At 45.0% G+C, this 23,571-nt stretch overlaps 1 protein-coding gene across 1 annotated transcript in view; it reads left to right on the forward strand.

The window, feature by feature from the left end:
- The window catches only part of PRR12 (proline rich 12), an 886,666-nt gene that overhangs the window by 849,534 nt on the left and 13,561 nt on the right, over window positions 1-23,571 (forward strand). Inside the window, exon 13 of the mRNA XM_069605180.1 lies at window positions 23,050-23,145. Within this exon, the coding sequence (XP_069461281.1) occupies window positions 23,050-23,145 (96 nt within the window). The remainder of the gene's footprint in view (window positions 1-23,049; window positions 23,146-23,571) is intronic.

The raw sequence follows: 23,571 nt of genomic DNA on the forward strand, positions 1-23,571 counted from the left end.
AAAACCTATATTTTGTCATATCGTGTATGAGACGGTTGGCCCACGGCCACCAAAATGCGTTTGCGGTTTCAAAGTAGAGGTATCCGTATTTCTAGACTGACAGAACTACCCCTATTGGTAAGACTATCTGAAACCAACTGTGGTTTAAATTTCCTTTTTTTTTTTACCACTATTTTTCTTTAACAAGACTTCATATCACATTTTGTCAAAAAGTGAGGGCAAGCAAAGTTTTAGACCGACGGATTTTGGTTTTGGACTTTCAGACATCGACGGACCCTAGAAACCTCATTTGAGGGAACAATCCCTTTAGCGTTGGGGCCAGTTAGGTAGTACACCAACCCCAGAACCTTTTTAAATAAAGGTTTTGAAACTGTTACTTTTGAGTCTATCTCTTTTGATACCATGCCTGTCTCACAGTGCTTGCTATAGACTTTTATTTATCAAAATAAGGAAACGTTTGTAGGAAATTCTACATATCCCTAATCCTAAAAGGGGTTTCCCTGGCTCAACAAAACTAAGGATCATCTGTGTCAGCATGTTAACCAGGGGGTCCTGTGTTAAAAAACCCTTTAATCCTATGTCCCGTCCCCTTTCCTTCATACTTTTGGGACATTCCGTCCAGTGGGACGGGACTAGAGCACTTTTGTAAAAAAAAAAAAAGCATCAAATTGAAAAATGTGCCCTTCTCTTTTAACGCAGGGTACTGCACGTGGCCGTAACCCTGCCCTCCTTAGCTCCTGCATAGCCCTTCTGTCCTTTTCTCTGCACAGTCGTGTCTGGATGCACTTGCATCACCGGGAAAACCTTTTTCTTTTCTCGTTGTCCTTCTCTCCTGCTCTGGTTCTGCGGTCGCGTAGTCCTCCGTCTATGTCGGATCGTTTGGGATTTGTCACTTGTTCCTCTTGCGAACGTCGCTTCACTAGGGCAGAACCCCATTTCTCTGCTTGATGTGCCTGGGACCGGATCACAGTTTGGGCTCGTGTTTCTTCTGCGACTCCCTTTCGGTCTGGGCTCGTCAGCATCGTCTTCGTCGGTGGGAGGAGATCTTTCAGGCGGAAAGAAGAGACGCCCGGTAAGTTCCTTACTTTTCAGGGCACCCCGGCCCAGGGACTCCTTCCCGCGGTCCTTCAGGTCCAGGAGGGGCTTCAAAAGCTCTGCTACCAGGTGAGGTGCTTTGCAGGCCTAATAGGCATACGGGGTATCTGGTCCCAGTGCCAAAATACTGCAGGAGCAGATGAGTAGCCCACCTAGTCCCTCAAACCAGTACACCCAACAGTCAATTGAACATCTATTGGATTGACCAGAGTGGGGGAAAAGGGGAATCGGAGAAAATAATAAACGGTCAGGATAACTCTGGTCTCCTCAGCTTCTAGACGACCTGGATGGATCTCAGGATTCTTGCAAATAACATATAGTTAACATCAAACTAAACTTTCTAACACAACTCATAACATAATGTACCTCCCCTGAACCTTTGGTTACCTGACTCCCTCTGATCTATATCTGAGGGGCTACAATGAGTTGGATTCTTGTAATTTTGCTGAAACGCTCAACTGACTGCCGAATTCTCTGTATTTCCAAACTCTATCACTTGTATTGAAAAGAGACTTCCCTGCTCTGTTAAACCTCTTCTGCTGTCTTGTACTGATGCTGCCTTCAATAAATCTTTCCTTTTAATATATATTAAGTTTATTCTGCCTTGTAATATTATCCTAAAAGAATTCTTGCTTTGTGTTGTCAAAAATCTCTTCACTGTTCATTAACTCCTCTGGTTGGAACTGTGCTGTGCTACACGTTGTTAGATTGCTTGTCTCTTCACACTAGTGATTGTTTAACTTTTCTTTCTTGGCAACATTACATCAACTCGGTCAATCAACTTTAAACTGTGTCACAATTACACATGTTGTACAGCTTACGCAGTTAGTGGATCTTCAACTGAACTCTGCTGCTTCTTTCAATAAACTCTGGGACCCACGCGCTAGCGTTGCCTTTTATTATCGTGCCGCCGCGAGAACTCGTAACAAATGAAGTTGCTGCTTTTTTCATCCCATCCGCTACACTTAAACCTCATATCTGCGCCCGTAGCTGATTCTGTAAATATACGCCACTTCTTTGGTAACGGCTTCCTTCAACGCACGCCTCTCCTCAAGCCGCAAGGTGCTTTTCTCTAAGGCGGCCTGCCTGAATTATTACGCAATGCGCCTGCAGTTGCTTACGAGATAAACATCCGAACTCACTTGCGTGCCGGCTTGTAGACGGGTAGCTTCTACACTAACGCACGCACTGAGAACAAGTCAGCTGGACACTTTTAACACTGTAACTCTTCCTGCATTATTCTTAGTTTACTTTACTTGGGGAAAATGAGTTACTCATTTGTAGATAAGTCTTTACATTTCCTCAAGAACTACTATAGAACTTTGTACAGTCAACTTCAAGTTTTAAACTGAATTGGAAAAAATACTTTCATGAATCTTTGGCTTATTGATAACTTCAGTCACTTATCTGAAACAACAATGTTCCTGGCTCTTTCTGCTGGTCTTGAATCTGGATGTAGATTTCTTTTCCTCTGATAAATCTTGCTTTGTCTGGTGCTCTTGAGCGCTGTAACCACACCTGAACATATCTTGAATGAAAGGCAGTTTAGAACCTCTCCTGAGGTTCCAAACTGCATCACAATAGTCCTCAACCAATTACCTCTGATCAGGAAGTTGTGTATCTTGAGCTGGGACAATAGTAGCTGGCTGAACTAATGATTGTTAAGGAAACATTATTGACAATATTGACAACAGCAATCTCTAACAAAACCCTCTGTTACCTCGGGACCTGGCACGGCACCAGGGGTTGTCTCCGAGGGTTCCCGCGAGGGGCCTGCCTACACCAGATCACGATCCGAGGTTCACCAATCAGGTGCTAATAGCCAGCCTAGTTGTGCCGGAGTTCGCTCCAAGGTCTCCTTGTCTGGAGCTTCCCACACAGACACCGGGGTGCACCCTGAGGCCTCTGTTTAGGCTTTCTTTAACGAACCACGGTTCGAGGTCCCTCTCGGGGGAGCTATGAAGACCGGACTCTGTTCTGAGGTTCCTCTTAACGCTAAGATGTGTACCAACAGAACTGAGAGGCCTGTTAAGGTCTTATCTGTGATGTAGATTCCTCAAATTTCCCGCGCTCGCGGTGTTACCGGTTGTGTTGAGGGGGCACAGGGAGCTGTCGCTGACCGTAGCGCCTCTGTTACCGGCTTTGCCGAGGTTCCTCTTTTGAGGCTAATTCAAGGGACAGGATGTCCAGTAAACATCCAAGGCCCCCTAGTACCGGCTCTGCCGAGTATCCTTGTATCAAGGCTAAAGTTTTGATCAAGTCCCCTGACAAGTCCGTGGAGATGCCTGCCTCATCCACACATATGACACAATTCTCCTCAGATGTTAATAAAATGGCGGGCCTTCCCGCGTGGTCTACAGTGGCCATTTTGGATTCTTCCCTTACACCCACGTTATCGACGGCGGGTGCTAGGAACCTTCTTTTGGTGGACAACTGTTTCCACAGGTCAGTGCGAACCCGTTCCGCCCTTCTTAGGATTGGCACGCTCAGATGCCACTACTGCATACGGTCTCGCTTCCTGGCTGCCTCTTCCTCAGAGGATGCCTTTTTTGGGAAGTTTCAGAGACTTATGCACTCTGACCCTGTCACCAGGGTTTGCCCTGAGGTAGAGCAAGGGCCTAACAGCCGTACCGGAGATTCCTCCGAGGGTTCTGACGGACCTGCCAGTACCGGACATTGTTGAGGTTCACCATCACATTGCTAACGTTAAGCCCAGTTTGGCTGGGTGCTGGGATACCAGCGTTCACCCTGAGGTCTCTGTTTCTGGAGTTTTCCCCACTCTAACTAGGTTGAAACCTGAGGTTCCTCTTGTGGATGCTAAAGTCTGTACTGAGTCCCGACTTGAGGCCCCTTTAAGGGAGCTTTACGTACCAGGTTGACACCTGAAATTCCTCTTGTGGAGGCTAAAGTTTATATCGACAGATCTGAGCGGCCTTCTCTGAGGGTCTTGTAGGTGAGGTATTGTCCTCAACCGTCCCACGCTCAGGGTCGTGGTGGTACCGATTCTGTCGAGGCAAAGAGGGGGGGGGGGTCACTGACCGCATTCCCTCTGGTACCGGCTTGTCCGAGGTTCCTCCATTGGAGGCTAATTTCAAGACTGGTTCAAAGATGTCGACTAAACATCTGAGACCACCCAGTACCGGCTCTGCCGAGGATCCTTGTATGGCTAAAGTGCTCTCCTGAAGAGGCAATTGCCTCAGCTGCATGTGATGCAGTTCTCTTCAGGTGGCCACAAAATGGCAGCCCAATCTGCGTGGCCTACAGCGGCCATTTTGGGATACCTCCCTTACACCTACATTTGCAATGTCTGGTGCTGGGTGCTTTCCTTTCGCCAATAGTAACCCGTTCTGCCCTTCTTTGACCAGCATACGTGGGCTCTGCTGCCTCATACTGTCCTGCTCTCTCCGGCTTTTGCTCCACTGATCTATGTGGACCCGGCCGGTGGTGGTGCCTCCTGGCAACCATCCTCCTTGTGTTCAGGGGGGGTAGGTCTCTTACGAGCTGTTTCTTCCTCTTCGACACCTAAGCCCTCGGCTTTTTTGGGGAAGTTTCAGGTGCTTGTGCACTCTGACCCTACGAGGACGTATTTCAAGCGTCTTTTCACTCCTGTTCCGCCCCGGCTGCTCCGATTCGGTTTTCTTTTAAAACCTGAGGCGGTAGGCATGGAGGACCAGCCTTCTGATCTTGCCTCGTTGGGATGAGCCTTATGCGAATGAGGACAGCGATGAGCGGCTGCACTCAGTGAGAGCATTGCATAAACATGGAGGGGCTTGTGTAGCTCTTTTAGCAGGGATTCCCTGAGGTGCCTCAAGGGCCTAATAGGCGCACCAGAATGTTCTCTGAGGGTCCCTCAGAAGACCTGCCAAAACCAGACGTGGTTCCGAGGTTCACCATTTGGGTGCTAACGTTCAGCTCAGTTCGTCTTTGCCTCTGGATACCAGTGTTGGCCCTGATGTCTCCATTTCTGGAGCTTTCCATACTTGATACCGTGGTATACCCTGAGGTCTCCTTTCTGGTGCTTGTCACACCGAGCCACGGCTTGAGGCCCCTCTTGAGGGAGCTATACGTCCTGGGTTAAAACCCAAGGTTCCTCTAAATACAGTACCGAATGAGTCGAGGCATCCTCGAAGGGTCCTGTTGGTAGGATACATTCCTCAATCGTCTCCCGCTCTTGGTTGTGGTGGTACTGATTCTGTCGAGGGGGCAAAGAAGGTGATCAGCAGCAGGCCTTCCAGTACCAGCTCTGCTGAGGTTCCTCCATTGGAGGCTAATTCTGGGTCAGTTCCTAGGATGTCCGCTAAACATCCTAGATCTGCCAGCACTAGCTCTGCCGAGGATCCTTGTTTCAAGGCTAAGTTTTTAAGTCCCCTGACTCCCCTGAGGAGACAGTTGCCTGATTTCTCCTATGATGCAGTTCTCTTCAGGTGTTGACTAAATGGCGGCCCAGCCTCCTTGCTGGGAGCGTTCCTTTTGGGGCCATAGCAGTTTTTTCCACGCTATGTGGACAACAAGGACCTGTTTGTTGGTCCTGGCGACAGCTTCTGCTAAGGCCCCATTGTACACACAGGTTAGGGTCTCAGACTCGGTTCTTCTCTGGGATCAGGGGGCTTCAGGATCGCTGTGCACACCGATCTGCAACTCCTGTTGGTAGTCTGCCTTAAGCAGCAGCAGCAAGGTGGTTGATTTTTCTCTCGGCCATCAGCATCCTCTAAAGGGACAGGTCATCACCCTGCCGACAAATCACCAAATGATATTTTTTGTCGGTCACACTACACTTCGGTGGGATGACGAATCTCGTCTCATTTGGAGGTGTGGCAAACCATTACTGTAGACTGGTGGGGTTTGTCCATCGTTTAGGTGGGTTTCGCTTACACTTTCCTCCTACCCCACCCTTCAAACCTCTCTTCCGACATATCGGGATGCCCTCCCTCAGAGCAGAGGTACAGAAACGTCTATACCTCAGAGCGGTGGAACCTGTTCTCCTCATGGAGCAAGGGAGGGGCTAGTAGTGCTGTCCTTTCGCAGTGCTCAACCACTCTGGCCTGCACACTATCTCCGATCTTTCTGAGAGAAATTCAAGATGATCACGCCCTGCCAAATAAAGTCCCCTCTTCGGAAGGGAGATTTACTCAGTGTGGTGGTCTCCCAGGATGCGTATATGCACATTCTGACTTGGAGGCTGCATATGAAATATCTCCGATTCTCTCGAGCCTGCATATGAAATAGCTGCGGTTCTCTGTGGGAGCAGAACACTTCGGATTCTGGGACTCCTTTTTGGTCTCGGCTCAGCGAGACGCACCCGAAACTCCTCTGATGGGGCGCCGCAGTCGTCTACCAATGCCGGATCTTCTTCCAAGGTTCTCCATTTGGGCCTAAGGCTGACCCCAGTTCTGCTGTGGCTTTGGATACCAGGGTTAGCCCTGAGGCTTCTCCATCTGGATCTAACTGTACCGAGTCTTGGCTCGAGGCCCCTCTCGAGTTGGCTATAAGACCAGGGTTACCAGAGGTTCCCCTGCTTGGGGCTAAATCGGTCACCAACCGAATTGAGAGTTCCTCATTGAGGGTCCTGGCAGTAAGGTATATCCCTAAGCCTTTCCGTGTGCGCGACCGTGGTGATACCAGTTCTGTTGAGGGGGTAAAAGAAGGCGGTCACATACCACAGATCTTCCAGTACCGGCTCTGCTGAGGATCCTCCATTGAGGCTAATTCTGAGGAAGCCCCTGACGTGTCGAGTAACACACTAGATCTGCCAGTACCGGCTCTGCCGAGGTGCCTTGTTTCAAGGCTAGGATGGCACAAAAGGCCCCTGACTCCCCTACAGAGACTATTGCTTTACTTGCTCCTGTGACGCAGTTCGCCCCTGATGTGTGATAATGGCGGCCCAACCTCTGCGGGCCAAAGCAGCCCTTTTGAATACCTCCCTTAAAGGGAGGTTTTACATCATCAAGCAGGGCAAAACAGACTCTCCTCTCCTTGTGGATCTTGTTATACAAATTTGGGCTGGGCCATCCAGTATAATGTCTGGCTCCAGGCTTCACACATCCCAGGTCACCTCAATGTGACCGCAGTTTAATTCAGTCGCCAGTCGGCATTGGTTAGCAGTGTGAGATGTACAGCAATATCCTCTCCAACTTTTCCAGCATTGGGGCACGCCAGAGGTGGTGATCCTTGCAGCTTGTGGGTCAACATGAAAGCTTATGCTTTCCCCTCATTGCATCCTATCTATTGGGCGGTCTGTAAGCACCTTGATTTGTTGCCAAAGCAGCTATGTGGGCTTTCCCACCAGCTTTTGGTAAGCATTACTGCTTAGACCTGGGCTCCAGAGCCGATGCTCAATTTGTACAGGCTGTTCTTAAAACCCTTTTCAGTAAGGATGTTCCATCCACCCGTATTTCCTGTAAGGAGTGCTTCGTAATCTCCCAAAAGTATGGAGGAAAGGGGATGGGACATAGGAGTATAACAAAGTTACTCACCGTAGTGACTATCTTACTCCTAGTCCATAGTCCCCTTTCCTCCATACGGCCGCCCGCCGTCCCCTCTATTAAGTATCCTCTATTATTGCTTAAAGGTCTTGGACCTGGCGATAGAAAAGGACTGAATGGCGATGTGCAGGGCGGAGCTAAGGAGGGCGGGGTTACGGCCGCGTGCGGTACCCCGCGTTAAAAGAGAAGGGCACATTTTTCAGTATGATGCTTTTTCACAAAAGTGCTCCGGTCCCGTCCCACTGGACGAAAATGTCCCAAAAGTATGGAGGAAAGGGGACTATGGACTAGGAGTAAACTGACTCTTACACTTTAAACTACATATAATGTGTACAAGGGGATTTCTGTAAACTAAGCACTCGTAGCTTTTCCTTCAGAGCTCCAAAATGTAAATTTCTTACGGTGCAGAAAAAAAACAAAGTTCCACCAGGAAAGGGGTCTCCCTTCCCATAGATCTCGTCTGGTAGTTTAAAAGTCACTTTATCACAGTTCAGGTTTGTCCAAGGGGGATGAATCCTTCCCTTGAGCTTCCTTTAAATGCGCAATTCTCTTAAATGTTCAGTTTCTCACACTTTGTACTTCCGTTAGCATCTTTATCTCCCTGGTGTGCTCTCCTTCCAAGATAATTGTGACTTTCTCACTGATCCTTAAGAGGGGGATGATTCTTCCTTTTCATATACGTTTGTCACTGTTTCATTATTTCAGGTTTACTTCCCTTCTCGCTCCTGCTTTACGCTTCTGCATGAATTTCCCACTATTGTTTCTCTTTATCTTCCCTTATGTGCGAGTTCCAGACTCACTGTTTGCCTGGGTCACTAACCTGTCAGGGCATTTCCATTCTCCAATCACTCTTAAATCCACGTAATAATGCTTTTCCAATATTGGGTCACCGACCCTTTCTCAGCAATATTCGCATTTACAATCAGTACTCATCTGAAATACTGGGTCGCTGACCCGGTCTTAGTAGTGCTTGCATCCATATCAGTTTCTTTAATGGTATCACTTTGAATCTCTCACGCTGTTATTGCGACACAGCATTCACTTTCAAGCGCTCTGGTAACCCATTTGCTTTCCCTGGGCTTGCCGGGTGGCTTTAGTTTTCCTTGCCTCTTTCCCGCTCCTTCCTTTTCAGTCTGCTGACTCAGCATTTGTCCAGTTAGCCGGATAGCCCTCACTTTGCTGCCTTCTGCTGCGTGCAGCTTCAGCTGCTGAAGGCCATCAAGCAGTGAGCTTCCTTCGGTTTGGTCTCCTTGCCTGCCGTTCGTTCACAGTCTGTTCGTCTTCAGCGTTCTGACCAGTTTCAGAACAAGTTACCTACAGTTTTAGTCTCTGCCTCTCTCGCATTCTGGTCCGCTTTAAACTTCACGCATTGCTTAACATTTTCCAAAGACTAGAACGTGGTGTCGGCTTCTGATCATCTTCATTGCTCTATCCCTCTTCCTGGTCTAGGTACTAAAAGTGGGGAGGGACAAAGTAGTTGGCTGAGAAAACCTGTGAATTCTTCAACTGGGAATTCTTCAAATACATTGCAATAAGCCATGTAGGTATAATATGATATATTTTATTTATATCACGCTCGTACACAGGTGTTTCAGCCCACGACCAGGCAAAGGGAGAGGAAACCGGGGAGAACAAAAACAACAATCTCACTAGGCCGAGTGACATTGAGAACGTGCAAGTGCACGGGGAATGGAAAAAGGGGGAAAGTGCATGGAAAGGGGGAAATTGGAAAGTGCGGAACATAGGAGAGAGCAAAATAAATAGTAATAAGTCAAATAGGAAAAAATAAATAAAGGTGATACGCAGTAGTAGTGCAGCTGGAAAGTGGCAAAGTGCTAGATAAGTCAGATAGGGTGTATCTGATAAGTGCAGAAAAGGCGTGGGTGGGGGACTGCATGGGTACAGATACAGTCCCAGTGCAAGGGGTGGCCCAGAGGCGGTTCAGGCGGGTGGCAGGGTGAGCGGGTACCTGGGTCAGCAGGGGAGAAGAGGAGCAAAGGCAGAAGCGAAGAGGAAGGTCTTGAAGTGCTTCCCGAACCGTAGATGATTCTCTTCATGTTTCAAGGTGGCAGGGAGGCTGTTCCACAGGGAGGCCCCAGCCGAAGATGGAGCTCTACCCCCAGCTCATTTCTCTGAAAAACGACTGACACGGAGGGAGTTGGAGGTAGAGGAGTGAAGGGCTCGAGAAGAGTGGTATTTAAGGAGGGATAGTTGAAGATATTTTGAGCCCAGACCCCAGAAAGCCTTGTGGACAATGCAGATGGTTTTAAATTTAATCCTTGCGTCCACCGGTAGTCAATGAATGGATTTCAGAGCTGGAGCGATAGGATCCCGGGGCTTGAGGCCAAGGACAAGTCTTGCAGTTCTGTTCTGGATTAGTTGTAAAGGGCGGAGAGTGGAGGCAGGTAGATTTGGAAAGAGGCTGTTACAGTAGTCCAACCTAGAGAGAATCAGAGCGTGGGAGACTGTGAGCTTCTGAGGGAAGGAGAGGAAAGGTAGAGTAGCTCTAAGGAGGTGCAGTAAGAAGTTAGACTTTTTAGAGACATCAGAGATGTTTGGAGAAGGAAATTGTGGAGTCAAAGATGACCCTTAGGTTCTGAGCGTCGCATGTAGGGACAGGAGGAGGGCCAAGGGAGCCCGGCCAGAGTGAGGGGAAAGGATGGTGAAGGTGTACCAATGAGGAGGATCTCACTCGTGTTAGCATTTAAGCAAAGATCATTGGTGGTACACCATTTTTGAATGGCACTATGGCAGTCAGAGATGAGGGAAGGAGATGAGGTGGCTGAAGCCGGAAAATACCCCCTCCTCCAAACCAAATACTGCTGTGGGATTCTGTCAAAAGATGAGGAATACTTGGGAGGACACAATCCATTCGAAGAACAAGTTACTTACCCCTGGTAACATTCTTTTGACTGGATGTTCCTCCCACATATTCCTCATTGCCCTCCTAGCCTACCCCTCAGTAGAATTTCCTGTGCTATTACAGCTTCTCTTCCATCAAGGTGGAGTACGGTCACTCCTGTGTTTTGCAGGTATTTCTGCTGTTAAAGGGGAAAAACAGCACTGAAGCCAATGGGCGCTGCGCTTTCTATATATGCCTTCAATGACATCCTCAAAAGGATGCCTTCGAGGGACATAGTCAATGCCATCGACGCACAGCGCCCTCATCCAAAAAGAATTTTCCGAAGCAGCTGAAGCTGGACAACATGTGTCAAAAGATGAGGAATAGGTGGGAGGAACATCCAGTCGAAAGAACGTTGCCAGGTCTAAGTAACTTGTTCATCTCCAAAAGCAGGAACAATTGCCTCCTTTGCAATTGGAACGTGGGATGTTAGCAGTTTTAGCAGCTATGGGAATTTCCACAGGCAGTCAAAGAGCCATTGTCCTTCGTAACTCCCATCCTTCAGCTCTTCAGTTAGTTGAAACTTTCAGATTCTCTCATAGTTATGAGGTCACAGAGACGAATTGGGAGTACCACAACATAAATGTGTGACTTATTGGTACTGCAAACGGTATCCTTGTTCTTGCGCATTTAATTTCTACAACTTCAACTAGCATTTCTTTACCGTAACCTTCAGCTCATCTTGCCCATATAGGGCAAGAAAATGTATCTTGTGTCAAGAACACTATAAAAAGTTCTTCAGTGAGATGCATATAAAGATCTGTAGTCCTAGGAGCTTCCTCGTGCATGAAAGGACTGTCAGTGGGAGCAAGGCCTGTTTTGAAATATAGGATCTATTAAATAGTGTTTAATTTATTAATTGCATATGGTTAAAATGAAACTATTCAACCTTTTGCAATAATAAAAGAGAACACCATAAAATATACATTACATTTCCATTAGAGTTAAAACTCCTAGACTTTTACTTAACATTTTTCAGACTTAATAAGATCATACAAAACAATTATCCATATAGATATTAGAATAACAATTGCCAATTAAAACCTTAAGTTCCTTGTTGTATCCCAATAAGAACATAATTCTACAAGTATTTCATTCAGTTAATACACACTCTAACAAAATGTTTCATGTCGTAGAGATGTCCGACAGACAAACCTGTGAATCCTCCAAATGTTACCCTTTTAGAAATCCAACAACAGCCAGAGTGACTGAGGTACGACATGCTCCACTACCAGATGTTTGCATAATCTACTGATTCAAGTTTATACACGTGTTCCTTAAAAAAGAGAATACATTATGAAATGAATGCCAGGCAAAATAAAATAAGATGCTTCAATGTTTCTTTAGAAGCTAGATCTGTACAGAATCTACAAAATGCCTGTTCCTTGGTAATTACACCTATTAAATCTGAATCTTAAAAAATCTCTACATACAAATCTGTCCGGCTATAGAGTCAAATAAGGTGCTACAATACCCAGCTTTTTGTGTTTCTGTCCCTAGTGTGGAAGAGACTGATACGTATGTAAGATATCTTTAGTGTTTACCCAATATTTACAGTATAAGCTTTTTTTTCTTTACCATTTGTGGATTATGTACTAAATCACCAACACTCACCCCCAACTCAATCATGTATTTTGCACAATATTCAGCTAATCTATTAATGGACTTCACTTTCTTGGCCTCACAATATAAAGAATCTTCTGTTGGATCCAATATAGTGTGATTAAGAATAAGATCTCTCCAAACTGCACATATTTCCAAGGATTTCAAAACCCAGTTTGTATATAATTGCCATTATCGGTATACAATTACGTATCTGCAGGGCCTTAAGCCAAATAACAGCCTCAAATAAAATAAGTTTGTCCAAGGACCATTTTTGCAGAATTTCAATTCCATGTAGCATTTTAGGAATGACCTTCCCCCCCATAGAATTTGAGAAGAGGTTTGATGGAAAATTTACAATACATGGACTTGATTTTCTGCATTTTTCCTGACAGGGTAATAGCCTTGTGTCTCAAATATTCAACTGGATCACGATTTCTGGATTGATTAAAATGGGGAATCCCAGATAAATAAAGCTACAACACTTTTCCAGCCTAGCATTTCCAATCTTCCTGTTGATTTTAATTATCTTTCTAGATCAGGTAATTGGGAATTATTTTAGTTTTTGCTGGATTTATTTGCAATAAATGTGCATCAGTATATTTCGCAAAACAAGCATCAGCATGTGCAGAAAAATAAAAGCTTATCCCCGCAATTTTAGGAGGGACAAAAGATGCCTTACTAAGGAAATCCTCCGCATCTGACACTTATAGACTAAAGAGGCTTGGCCCCAAGAAGCAGCCATGCTGTAGGCCCAAATTAGTTATTTTTATAATTATAACATTTTACGAGAGAGATTTTCTTCCTGATCTAAGCGTAGACAGATAATAGGATTCTTATGCAGAACCCTTATCAAATTAAAAAACCCAGCAGTAATACCCCATCCAAATTGGTTATCCCATAAATGACGATTATTTACGAGATCAAAGGCTGAACTCTGATCGATTGACGCAACATTAATCGAGTCATACGTTTTCACCTGGGACAGATCCTGCAAAAATTTCAACAAGAAGCTGTTTAATACAGTGCCCTGCTTTTTACAAATGCCAGTCTGAAAATATTCTCCCCGCTAGTGCCGCCCAAGCATTCAAATGTGTGGGGATGATGGCTGCAAAGATTTTACTATCTGTCCATCACCATGATTGGCCTATAATTTTGCAGATATGTTTTCAGGCTGCGCTTATTTATCTTGTCGACAACAGACCTTTCTCAAGAAACAGGGGAAGAGGTCAGTCTGCAGTAGGTTATTAAAGAAAGTATACAAAATTGTAGCCCAACATTCTTTCTCTGCTTTGAATAATGTATTGGAGAGTCCATTAGGACCAACTGCCCTATAGGAGCTAGGCTTTTTTATTTTTTCCATGATAGCTTCATCAAACTCCAGGATCCAATCCCTCATGGAGAAATGATCAGTCTGTTGTGTCATCCTCCGACTCCAAGTCCTTTTTATAGTAGATGGCTGTAAAGTATACCATTCCATGTATTTTCAGGTACGGGGGTCAACTGTACAATTGACTGGTTTACCCACTGAGTTAATAAGGGTCCAGAAGTTTACTGCATCTTTTTTTTTTTAAGATCTCCCAACATCAATTCACCCTCCCTTTCCAACCTTTGAGCACAGTGGTTTTTCAACCAATTTCTAGAAGATTGTTTGATTATCTTTTGAGTGTGTGTTTAATAGTCAATGAACTCTTATCTTAATATTCAAGTTCATACATTTGTTCTCATCACAAAGGGAGGGATCAAATACAGGAGGATGTTTGTGTGCCCCCTGAAACTTCCTGTTCACCTTGCTATCACCAAAAAAACCTTCAATTTTTTTGTCCCAAGAAAGGATGGAAACCATCTATTGTGAATGTGTTATACCTCCATTCCTCTGTAGTTACATTCAGCAAATTTGCTAACTCCTCATTGAATTTCCCCATTATTTTTTTAATTCCATGTTATTCTATCAGTGCCGGGATTCACTACAATATTGGAGAGTGCTAGTCGCATTTTGCATCCTTCCCAGCTCAAATTTGGCCACAAGAATATTGTGATCACTTAGAGAGGTTTTACCAACTTCAAATTTTCGACAAAACCTTAGTCAATTGGCATGTACAAACATATATAGTCAAGCACAGATTCTTCCCCGTTTTGCCCCCTCCATGCCTAGTGGTTTGCAACATCTCATCCACAATCCGATTACCGTTTAACATGGTCACACTCCACTCTCAATGTCTTTGACCACGTGTTACAGTGCACTACTTTTTGAGAGGAATTATATTTTGTGCATGAATGTACATAGCCATCCTCATCAGCCCCTGAAATATCACAGGTAGAATTCAAATTTCCTGCAACCAGGATGTACCCAGATGTAACTTTTACTCTCCATTTATTAACAAATGACATTAAATTGTCTAAAAATTCACCCAACGGATAAACACCTCTCTGTCAGTAGATATTCACTACTTCAAAGCATTATCGGAGAGGACACACATCTCAAATCAAATTCTGGAGCCATTCCCCGGTTTGAATGTTAAATTAATTCATCCATGACAACCCTACCCCAGATTTTAATGCAATCAATAAACCACCAAATGGCCTTCGCAACAAATATTTCTTGGCACTTGGATAATCAATTTTGAAGCCACCTAATAGTGGACATTTTAAAAGCCATGTTTCTTTTAACAGTATCAGATCACATCTCTTCAATTCCTTGACAAGCTCTGGATGAGTAAAAAGAGCAGAGTGCCCCCTTGTGTTCCACTATGACACAATGAGAGCCTACCCTAAACTAAAGATTGGGTGGCCTGTTCACCTTTTACTGAGTGGCAGAATTAAGGGACCCTGCCAACCATGACCAATCTTGAATATTAGAGCAGGCCCCCCTTTGTGGTGGGAGTATTGAGACATCCTGATAGGGAGAATGGTAATTTCTGTGCCAATTCCCTTTAACCTTAGAGATCCCCTCCCCCCCAGCTCTTTTGCTGGACTCGGGGCTTTTACATTTTTAATACTGAGCGAGTGAGACCTTTTTCTCACAGCACCTTTTCTGCAGTGCCACTGAGAAGTCCCTTGGACTTCTCTTAATGTTTAACTATATTTTCATGGGTGTACTACTGTTCCCAAGAATAGTAAGATGACCCCTGTCTTACCTTTTACTTTATGGGCTCAGCACACACCACCCTATGTGGAGTGCTGGGGGGAGGGGAGTTGCATATTAAATCCTTTAACCCATTCCTCATGCAACATTTTGTTACATTAACTCACTTGAATAGCTGGTGGCAGTGGTTTCTTTTTAACTACCTAGTGACATGGACCTGCAGGCTGATACCTCAGCTGTAGTGCTGCACCCAAGGGTGAACATTTTATTTTTTCTCCATTTCTTAGTTTCTTCTGGGCTTGTACTCTTTTGTTTTCATCAGGTTGGAGTCCTTTGTGTGTTTTGTCTTTGGCGGGCTTCAGCCCAGGCTCCAGCGTGCCTAGAAAGGCAGGAAGGTGAGAGAGGGTCCCGAAACGGTGGTATGCCTGAGTGAAACCCATTCCAATTGGCCACCCTGCTGTGTGATTGACAGCCTAAGGCTATGAATGAATGGGAACTTGCATAAAAAGCGAGATTTTTTGCGACTAAGAGCAGAGCCGACCACTGGAGGACAACATCCGAAGCAGAAGATGAGGAAAGACGCCAGCAGCACCCTCCTGGACTGCAAAGTGCCCAGTGAAGCCCTGCAGCTGTGCTGACCCCATTTTCGAATCGACAGGGAAGACCCGTAAAGGACGACTTCCTCCCTTAGGTTGGTGGGACCAACGAGCCTCGAGACAAACTCTATTTTGGCACAAACCCCAACGTGCTGTGACTTTCCTAGGCTGCAGAAGCCCGAAATCCCATGGTTCCTCAACCACCTGTGAGTGCATTGTCTTCCAAAGTGCGAACCCAGCCAAATCTTTGTGGGCAATCGGAGGACCATACAGAAGCAGGAAAACTGCGTCCAGAGTCCCCTCACCAGAGTCCAGGACTTGGGATCAAGGAACTTCCAACCAAAACTGTACGTTCTTCATTGATGCTGAGAAAAATGCACCAAAACCACAAAGAGCTGCTGAATCGACTGAAATCCATTGCTGCCGAGTCCCTCTCTCGAGTGCTTCCGCAGGAGCCCACCAGACGTCCTCCCTTTCTTCACCATGACCAAGAACAAGGGTCTGCTGCATTGCATCCAGAAGACAATCCAGCTCGAACAACGTCTTCATTTCAAAGGTACTGTGGGACATGGGGTACATTTATCCTTTTGCCATTTGGGATGCTTCCTACCTTTGGGAGTGCTATTTAACCCTACTCTGAGTTGACCTCAACTCACTTGCACTAGCCTTTCAGCTTGTGCTTTCTGAAGGTGACTCCTCTTGAGTTGCTGTGATTTCTTTTTGAGCACTGACTATTTAAGAACCCTTTTTCTAAGAAGAAGGCATCAGAACTTTGACTTTGCTCATTGGCTTTGGCTATCCTGGCTCCCTAAAGGCCTCCTTCTGAACCCATTGGCTGTGGCAGTGCTTGTTCCATTACAGGTTTTAAATGTTGAACACTTTAATGCTGGGATATTAGACTGCCTGCATTCCTTTGGGAGAATCGAACTGTTCTCATAACGTATGTCTGTTCTGCTCTAACCCTAACCTTTCCTTCCTTAAATAACTCAGAACTGCAAAGGTGATGCCAATATAAATGTTATACTGACCTCAACTGGCGTCACCTCTGGGTGCTGGAACATGTGTAACATATGAATTAATTGCTCACCTGCTTTATTGTTCACTTTTCGAATTAAATCCAAACTTGGGAATAATGTTACAGCTAATTACTGCTTTTTAAAGAATGCTTTAAATATCTGTGTATAAATAATGTATTTTTATAATTTTAAGTGTGTGTTTACTTGGATCCCTGTATTTACTGATTTCATTGTACAGCTCTACAGCTCGCATTACCCATCTTAAGATAAGCCTGGCTTCTCAGTCACACTACCAACATGTGTAGTACAGGCCTATATTAAAAGTTGGGTTACCTAATACCAAGACATAAGTCTTATGTAGTCCCACACCAGTTGGACTGCACTAATTCCTACCCAACACATCACTGTCCCTCTGCCCACATGCATTAAATGAAATATAAATGTTGGTGGGATTCCTCTCCTGTGCATTAATAGGATTGCACCCTTTCATGACTTGGAAGTGCAGCCCAATGGGCATTATACTGTATACAAGTTGGCGTATGAACGGTGTCTTCTGTAAAATGTCATGCAACATCTTGGACCCAATGGCCTGTGTTACTGTGTGTTGGTCATCGATTAACTCCTTTGAGTCAGTGAAGCATAAATTTGGCATCTCATTAAAGAGAGTTTATATGTTTGATCTATGTAGGATTGGCGGGAATAAGCACTCCAACAAAAGTCTGTGCTGCCTTTTGTTCGCCCAGCTCTTTTGCAGCTGGGCCAGTCGCCTTGCATTGTAAAACAAATATCCGTATGATCTACGTGAGTTGTTAAAGGACCGGACTGGGGGAGACTGAACTCATGACCCTTTCTCTCTTAGAAAGTTATAGGCATTTTTTCTCGTGCTCTCCTTATTTTCCAACAGGTTCAGAGTTCCTTGTTTACATTCAACCAGAACCCGCCATTGTAATACATTTGATGATAATTGTTAGGGAGATTTTTCATTTCTGTGCTAATTCCCTTTAACCTTAGAGACCCCCAGCTATTTTGCTGGACCCAGGACTTTTTAATTTTTCAACTCCTGAGTGAGTGGGACTTTTTACCACTCACTCATGTATTTTCTCGGACTAGGGTTTGTTTGATTCTACTTTTTTATGGAGTCTGGTAAACTCATAGGCATCTGCTTTTTGCTTAGTGACACAGAGCACCATCTGTGCAGTGCCACTTAGAGGTCCTTTGGACTTCTCTTACGTTTTAAATAACTTTTCTTGTGAGAACTACACGTCCCAAGAATGGGATGCTGGGGGGTTACTTATCCCACTTCTCATGTAACTTTGTTAGACTGACTGACTTAAATGGCTGGTGGCAGTGGTTACTTTTGACTACCTTTTGTGCAGGGTACTAGCAGGCTGATTTCTCATCTGCAGTACAGCACCCAAGGATGACCATTTTTCCAAAATGGCCCCAGTCATCTTTTTTCGAATTTTTTGTTTGTCAATTCTTTCTGGGCTTTTACTTTATCATTTAGGCTAGGTTTGAGTTATTTGTGTGTTTTACCTTTTGGTGGGCTTTAAACCTAAAGCCCGCCCAGGCTCCAGTGTGTCTGGGAAGGCAGAAAGTAAGGGAGGAGCCCGAAGTTTAACTCGCCTTTGTAAGAATGCCTGGCTGAAACCAGTTCTAACTGGGCCTCCACCCCCAGGTGATTGACAGCTGTATGGCTGTGAATTCATGAAATTCTGCATAAAAGGCGAGGATTTAGGGACTACAGACAGTCGACCACTGGAACAAGACATCCGATGAAGACGATGAGCAGGGATGCCAGCAGCACCTTCCAGGAACAGAGAAAGCCCTGGTGTTGCCTTGCAGCTGTGCTGACCCCGTTTTCATATCCACAGAGAAGATCTGCCAAGGACGACTTCCACCGTTAGGCTGGTGGGACCAACTAGCCTCGAGACCTGCTTCATTTTGGCTCAGCCCTCGACTTGCTGTGGACTTTTCTGGGCTGCAATATCCCAATACCTGCCGTACCTGGACCATCCTCAAGTGCATCGTCTTCTGAAAAACGAATCTGGCTAAAACTTCGCAGGCATCCATGGGTTCCCACAGAAGCAGGAATTCCTCCTCATGGTTCAGGACGAGTGACTGAGGAAAATCTAACCAGGGATATTCTCCTTGGTGCTCAGAAAAAGGGGCTAAAATCACAAAGAGCTGCTGAAGTGAGTGGAATCTATTGCTGCTGGGTTCCTCTCCAGAGTGCTGCCACAGAAGCCCGCCAAAGGTCCCCCTTTCATCACCATGACCAAGGGGCCGGAATTGGGGTCTGCATCACTGCATCAGGAAGGAAACCAGCTGGAAAATCTTCATCTTTACGGTACTGTGGGGCTTGGGGTGCAACTACCTTATGCCATTTTCGGTGCTTCCTAGCTTGGGGAAGTGCTTTTTTCACCCATCTAGAGTTGACCTCAACTTACTTGTGCAGGCCTTGCAGCTTATGCACCACCAGGTAGGCTCCTCTTGAGCTCCTGGAATTCTTCAAGAACTGCTGTCTGTGTGGTTACCGTTTTCTCTGAGGAACTGCATCAGAACTGAAACTATGCACTTGATTTTGGTTATCCTTGCTCCCTAAAGGCTCCTCTTCTCAACCCTATTGGCTTTCCAGTGCTGGTTCCCCCATAGGTTTTAAATGATGTAACACTTCCTTCTACTGGGAAACAGACTACCTACATCCCTGTGGAAGAAAAGACTATTGTAACAGTTGCTAAAGTGTGTTTATCTAACTCTGAAACGTTCCCTCCCAAACTCAATGTGTAAAGGTGATGCTTCTATAAGTGAGAATTGTGGGGATGACAAACTCTGGATCAGTTGGGCGCTGGTAGGGTATGGTGGTCCAATGGTTGCTGTTGAGCGATTTGATCAATTATATGGTCCAGTCAGGTCATAGTCATTAATTTGTTTATTTTTGGTTAGTTAGCACCAAAGAAAACATCATTGTAGAAATGAATGACAAGTTTTTTGACATGGTAACTCGCTACACAGCCGACGCGCGTTTCAACCCAAGTCTTTTTCAAGGCTGTGATTTAGTGATGTTGTGATGTGCACCGTGAAGTGACGTAGTGATACCCATTGTTATTTATGACATATATATTCCATTCAATATGCATGTATTTAATAAATAGTTTCAGTAATGAGGAATGGAAGCACATTGTGGCAACAAATTGGTAATTAGCAAAACCCGTGATCGTGAGTGGTGGTGACGGGGCGAATAACAGGGCAGAACATATAACAATTGATAGTTACATTTAGGCATGACGAGGTGTATAGTTACAGTTCAAGTAACATTGAGACAGAGTAAGAGACAATGTACCAAGGGAGACAAAGGAAAAGGAGAGTCAATTAGTTGAGTCAAGGGCCAAAAGAAATTGGTATGATAGCCTTGTTGAAGGAATGTAGAAGAAGCAGAGTCTTACCCAATTGAGCTAAGGGGTGGACCTCAAAAAGCTGTAAGCTGGTCCTCCCAGATAAGGGCGCCAGGGGGGGCTGGATAGCCGAACTGAAAAGTAGATAGTTAGGGTTCTCCGCAGGGATGGGACCCATGGACGAGTGGCCGATGTTAGATAGATATCAAGCGGGAGAGGTAAGGGTGTTAGGTTGTGGCAATTGGGCACGAGGCCGGAGAGGGACGTCTATGGGTGGGGCGTCTGATGTGGGAGGCTTACCGTTGGCCGGGTCCTGCGAGTTCGTTGCGTGCGAGCGTTCTCGGAAATCCGTGTGCTGTGGATCAGCCCTACTTACGGGAATTTATAAGAGCATGGCGCGGATTGGTTGGTTCATCGAGTTGTGTGATTGGTCTAAGGAGGCCGCCCTGCGGGTTGAGAAACTGTCATGGTTTACGTCACAGGGGTGAGATTGGAAAATATAGGGGAATTGCCCAGAACGAGCCTGATCAGGATAGGTACATGGAAGGAAGTTACATCAATTGCGTTCATAATGCATGTGTAGGCAGACAATCTCACACGTTTATGTACGACTGATTACAGGAAAACATGGAAATCATGGTCAGTATTTAATCCAAAAGTAACGGTGCAATATTTGCATTTCAGCTTTGCTCCTTTCTGGCGTAGTTGGAGTTCTCTATCTCCGCCCCTTCTGTCGGTTGATATTTTCTCCAGTCCCACGAAGGTGGTGTCTTCCTTGTTGTCCCACTGGTGTTCTTCCTGCCAGTGTAATGCCAGTGGATATCTGGTGTCCTGGGAATGTAGGGAATTGAGATGTTCCCTGATCCTTGTTCTGAGTTCTCTTTTAGTACTCCCAATATATTTGCGATTACATACACAGTTAATAGCATAAACCACAAATTTGGATCTACAGTTGATGTATTCTCTGATTGTATGCGTCTCACTGGTTCTAAAAGTCAGTCTTGGTCGATGTAGCAAATTTGCACATGGAGCAGTTTCCACACTTGTAGAAGCCCACTGGTTTATTGCTGGTGAGCCAGTTGTCATCAGTTTTTGGAATAGACGCCATGAAGGATGGACTGAGGATGTTTTTGAGTGTTCTGGGCTTGGTATAGGTTAGGATTGGCTTGTCTGGGATCCATGCCTTGATATCTTCATCTATTGATAAGATATGCCTATGTCTCGTCAGAATCTTCTGTATACTTAATGGCTATCACTGCAGAATTGGGTAATGTATCTCATTGGGCTGTCATTTGTTACCTGTTTACTGGTGGGTACCTTGGGAGTCAAAAGCGAGCTGCGTTCTCTACTGTCGGCCATAGCTATGGCTGCTTGTATTGATTGGTCTGGGTATCCTCTCTCATGAAAGCGTCTGCTAAGTGTTGCACATTTGTTTCCATATGATGGCCGGGTGCTCCTCATTACTGAAACTATTTATTAAATACATGCATATTGAATGGAATATATGTCATAAATAACAATGGGTATCACTATGTCACTTCACGGTGCACATCACATCACTAAATCACAGCCTTGAAAAAGACTTAGGTTGAAACGCGCGTCGGCTTTGTAGCGAGTTACCATGTCAAAAAACTTGTCATTCATTTCTACAATTATGTTTTCTTTGGTGCTAACTAACCAAAAATAAACAAATTAATGACTATGACCTGACTGGACCATATAATTGATCAAATCGCTCAACAGCGACCATTGGACCACCATACCCTACCAGCGCCCAACTGATCCAGAGTTTGTCATCCCCACAATCGGGGTCGGACTGGGACAAGAATTAGGCCCGGTCACACACAATAGAGTGGCCCACCCCTCGCCTCACGATCCTTGACCTCTGATGACATCACTGGAAGTGATGTCATTTGACCCCACCGCAAAGTGACATCCCGGGAAGCGATGAAACACAACCTTTCACCCCTTGACAAAACAGGAAGTGGCATCAAATGGCATTGTTCCTAAGTACACTATGAATAAATATTGTTATGATTTCACTGTGATATACATTTCATACAAGAATGGATCACCTTATGTATCATTAATATCAGTGTGTATAGATCCATATTGTCAAATTACTGTGAATGGAAGCAGACGTCCAAGGCCAAATGATATGTTATTGTATAGCACTTACGCTTAAGCTATTTTTTTAGAACAAATATGCATACAATATCACCGAACATGTGTTGGTAGTCATTTATTGACCTAAGAAGGATGAGACTTTTTGAGAAAAAAAAATGAAAAATAAACGTTTTTTTTTCTTTTCAATTTCTTTTTTCCAAACCGGCCCAGGAGTGGCCAGAAACCGGCCCCGACTCCCCAGGGACGATTTCGGTCCGGCCACGGGCCGAAAGGCCGAGGGGCCAATCCAACCCTGCCCACAATTCTCCCAAATAAATGGGAACCCCAGAGTTGATTCCTCGACAAACCAGGATCCTGGCTGCTGGTCAGATTCGGAAACAAGAAAAGAGGAGGTGCTCAGGAGAGAGGGAGTCCCGCCACGATTAACTCCACCCTTGCTAAAACTGCTTATATAAGTGCCCTGACTAAGTGATAGACTACCGAAATGTATTGAACATATTAATCGATTTCTTCGGTATTGAAGCTGGAATGCGCTTGCTTAATTTCACTGGAAACTATGAAATTAAGGCATGCTTCTTCAGTAGATGACAAGGCTACAAGAGAGATTAGGTTTGCGCAGTCGAGTAACATTTTGTACAGCAATGGCCCAGTACAGCACACTCAAAATGTTAATGTGGTGAAACTGAAAAATAATTTTGATGACATATTTGAACATATCCCGTTTTAATTTTGTTTTTTCCTTTCATCAGGAATTTAAAGTGGAAGTTGAGAAGACACCTTTTTACTCTCTGTATCATTCCTTGCATCACTACAAATATCATACCTTTCTTCGATGCAAACAAGAGGTGAGTACTCCTTGCAGTTGCCAACCCTCTTTTCTGCTCGCGTCGTTCTCCTACTTCATAGTTTCCTCCTTATACTATTTTAACAGCTGGAGTGCTCACATATGGGCGAGTGGTGCAGTTTGGGCAATTCATTTTTGTGTTCAAGGTATTTCCTTGTTAGCATTCATGCAGAGCCTGGGGTAATCTCTATTGGTGGCATAATTCTGATCTGTTGTAACATAAACGGGTGCAGGTTATCAGAGGTGCATTGGCAGAGCTCTGTGTATGGAAATAAAAAGCTGTGTTGCAAATCAGGATTCAGTGCCTTGATGGTTTTGTGCATGTTTCTCCATATTGGAAAAACACCGGGTTCTGAAGATCATAATTGGAGTGTATTAGCTGGGCTTTGTGTAGATGTCCCATTATTGGCAATGTTTGGGACTCTTT

The sequence above is a fragment of the Ambystoma mexicanum genome, chromosome 1p (genome assembly GCF_040938575.1).
Source record: "Ambystoma mexicanum isolate Mex_15411 chromosome 1p, UKY_AmexF1_1, whole genome shotgun sequence".
In the NCBI taxonomy this organism is placed as follows: domain Eukaryota; kingdom Metazoa; phylum Chordata; class Amphibia; order Caudata; family Ambystomatidae; genus Ambystoma; species Ambystoma mexicanum.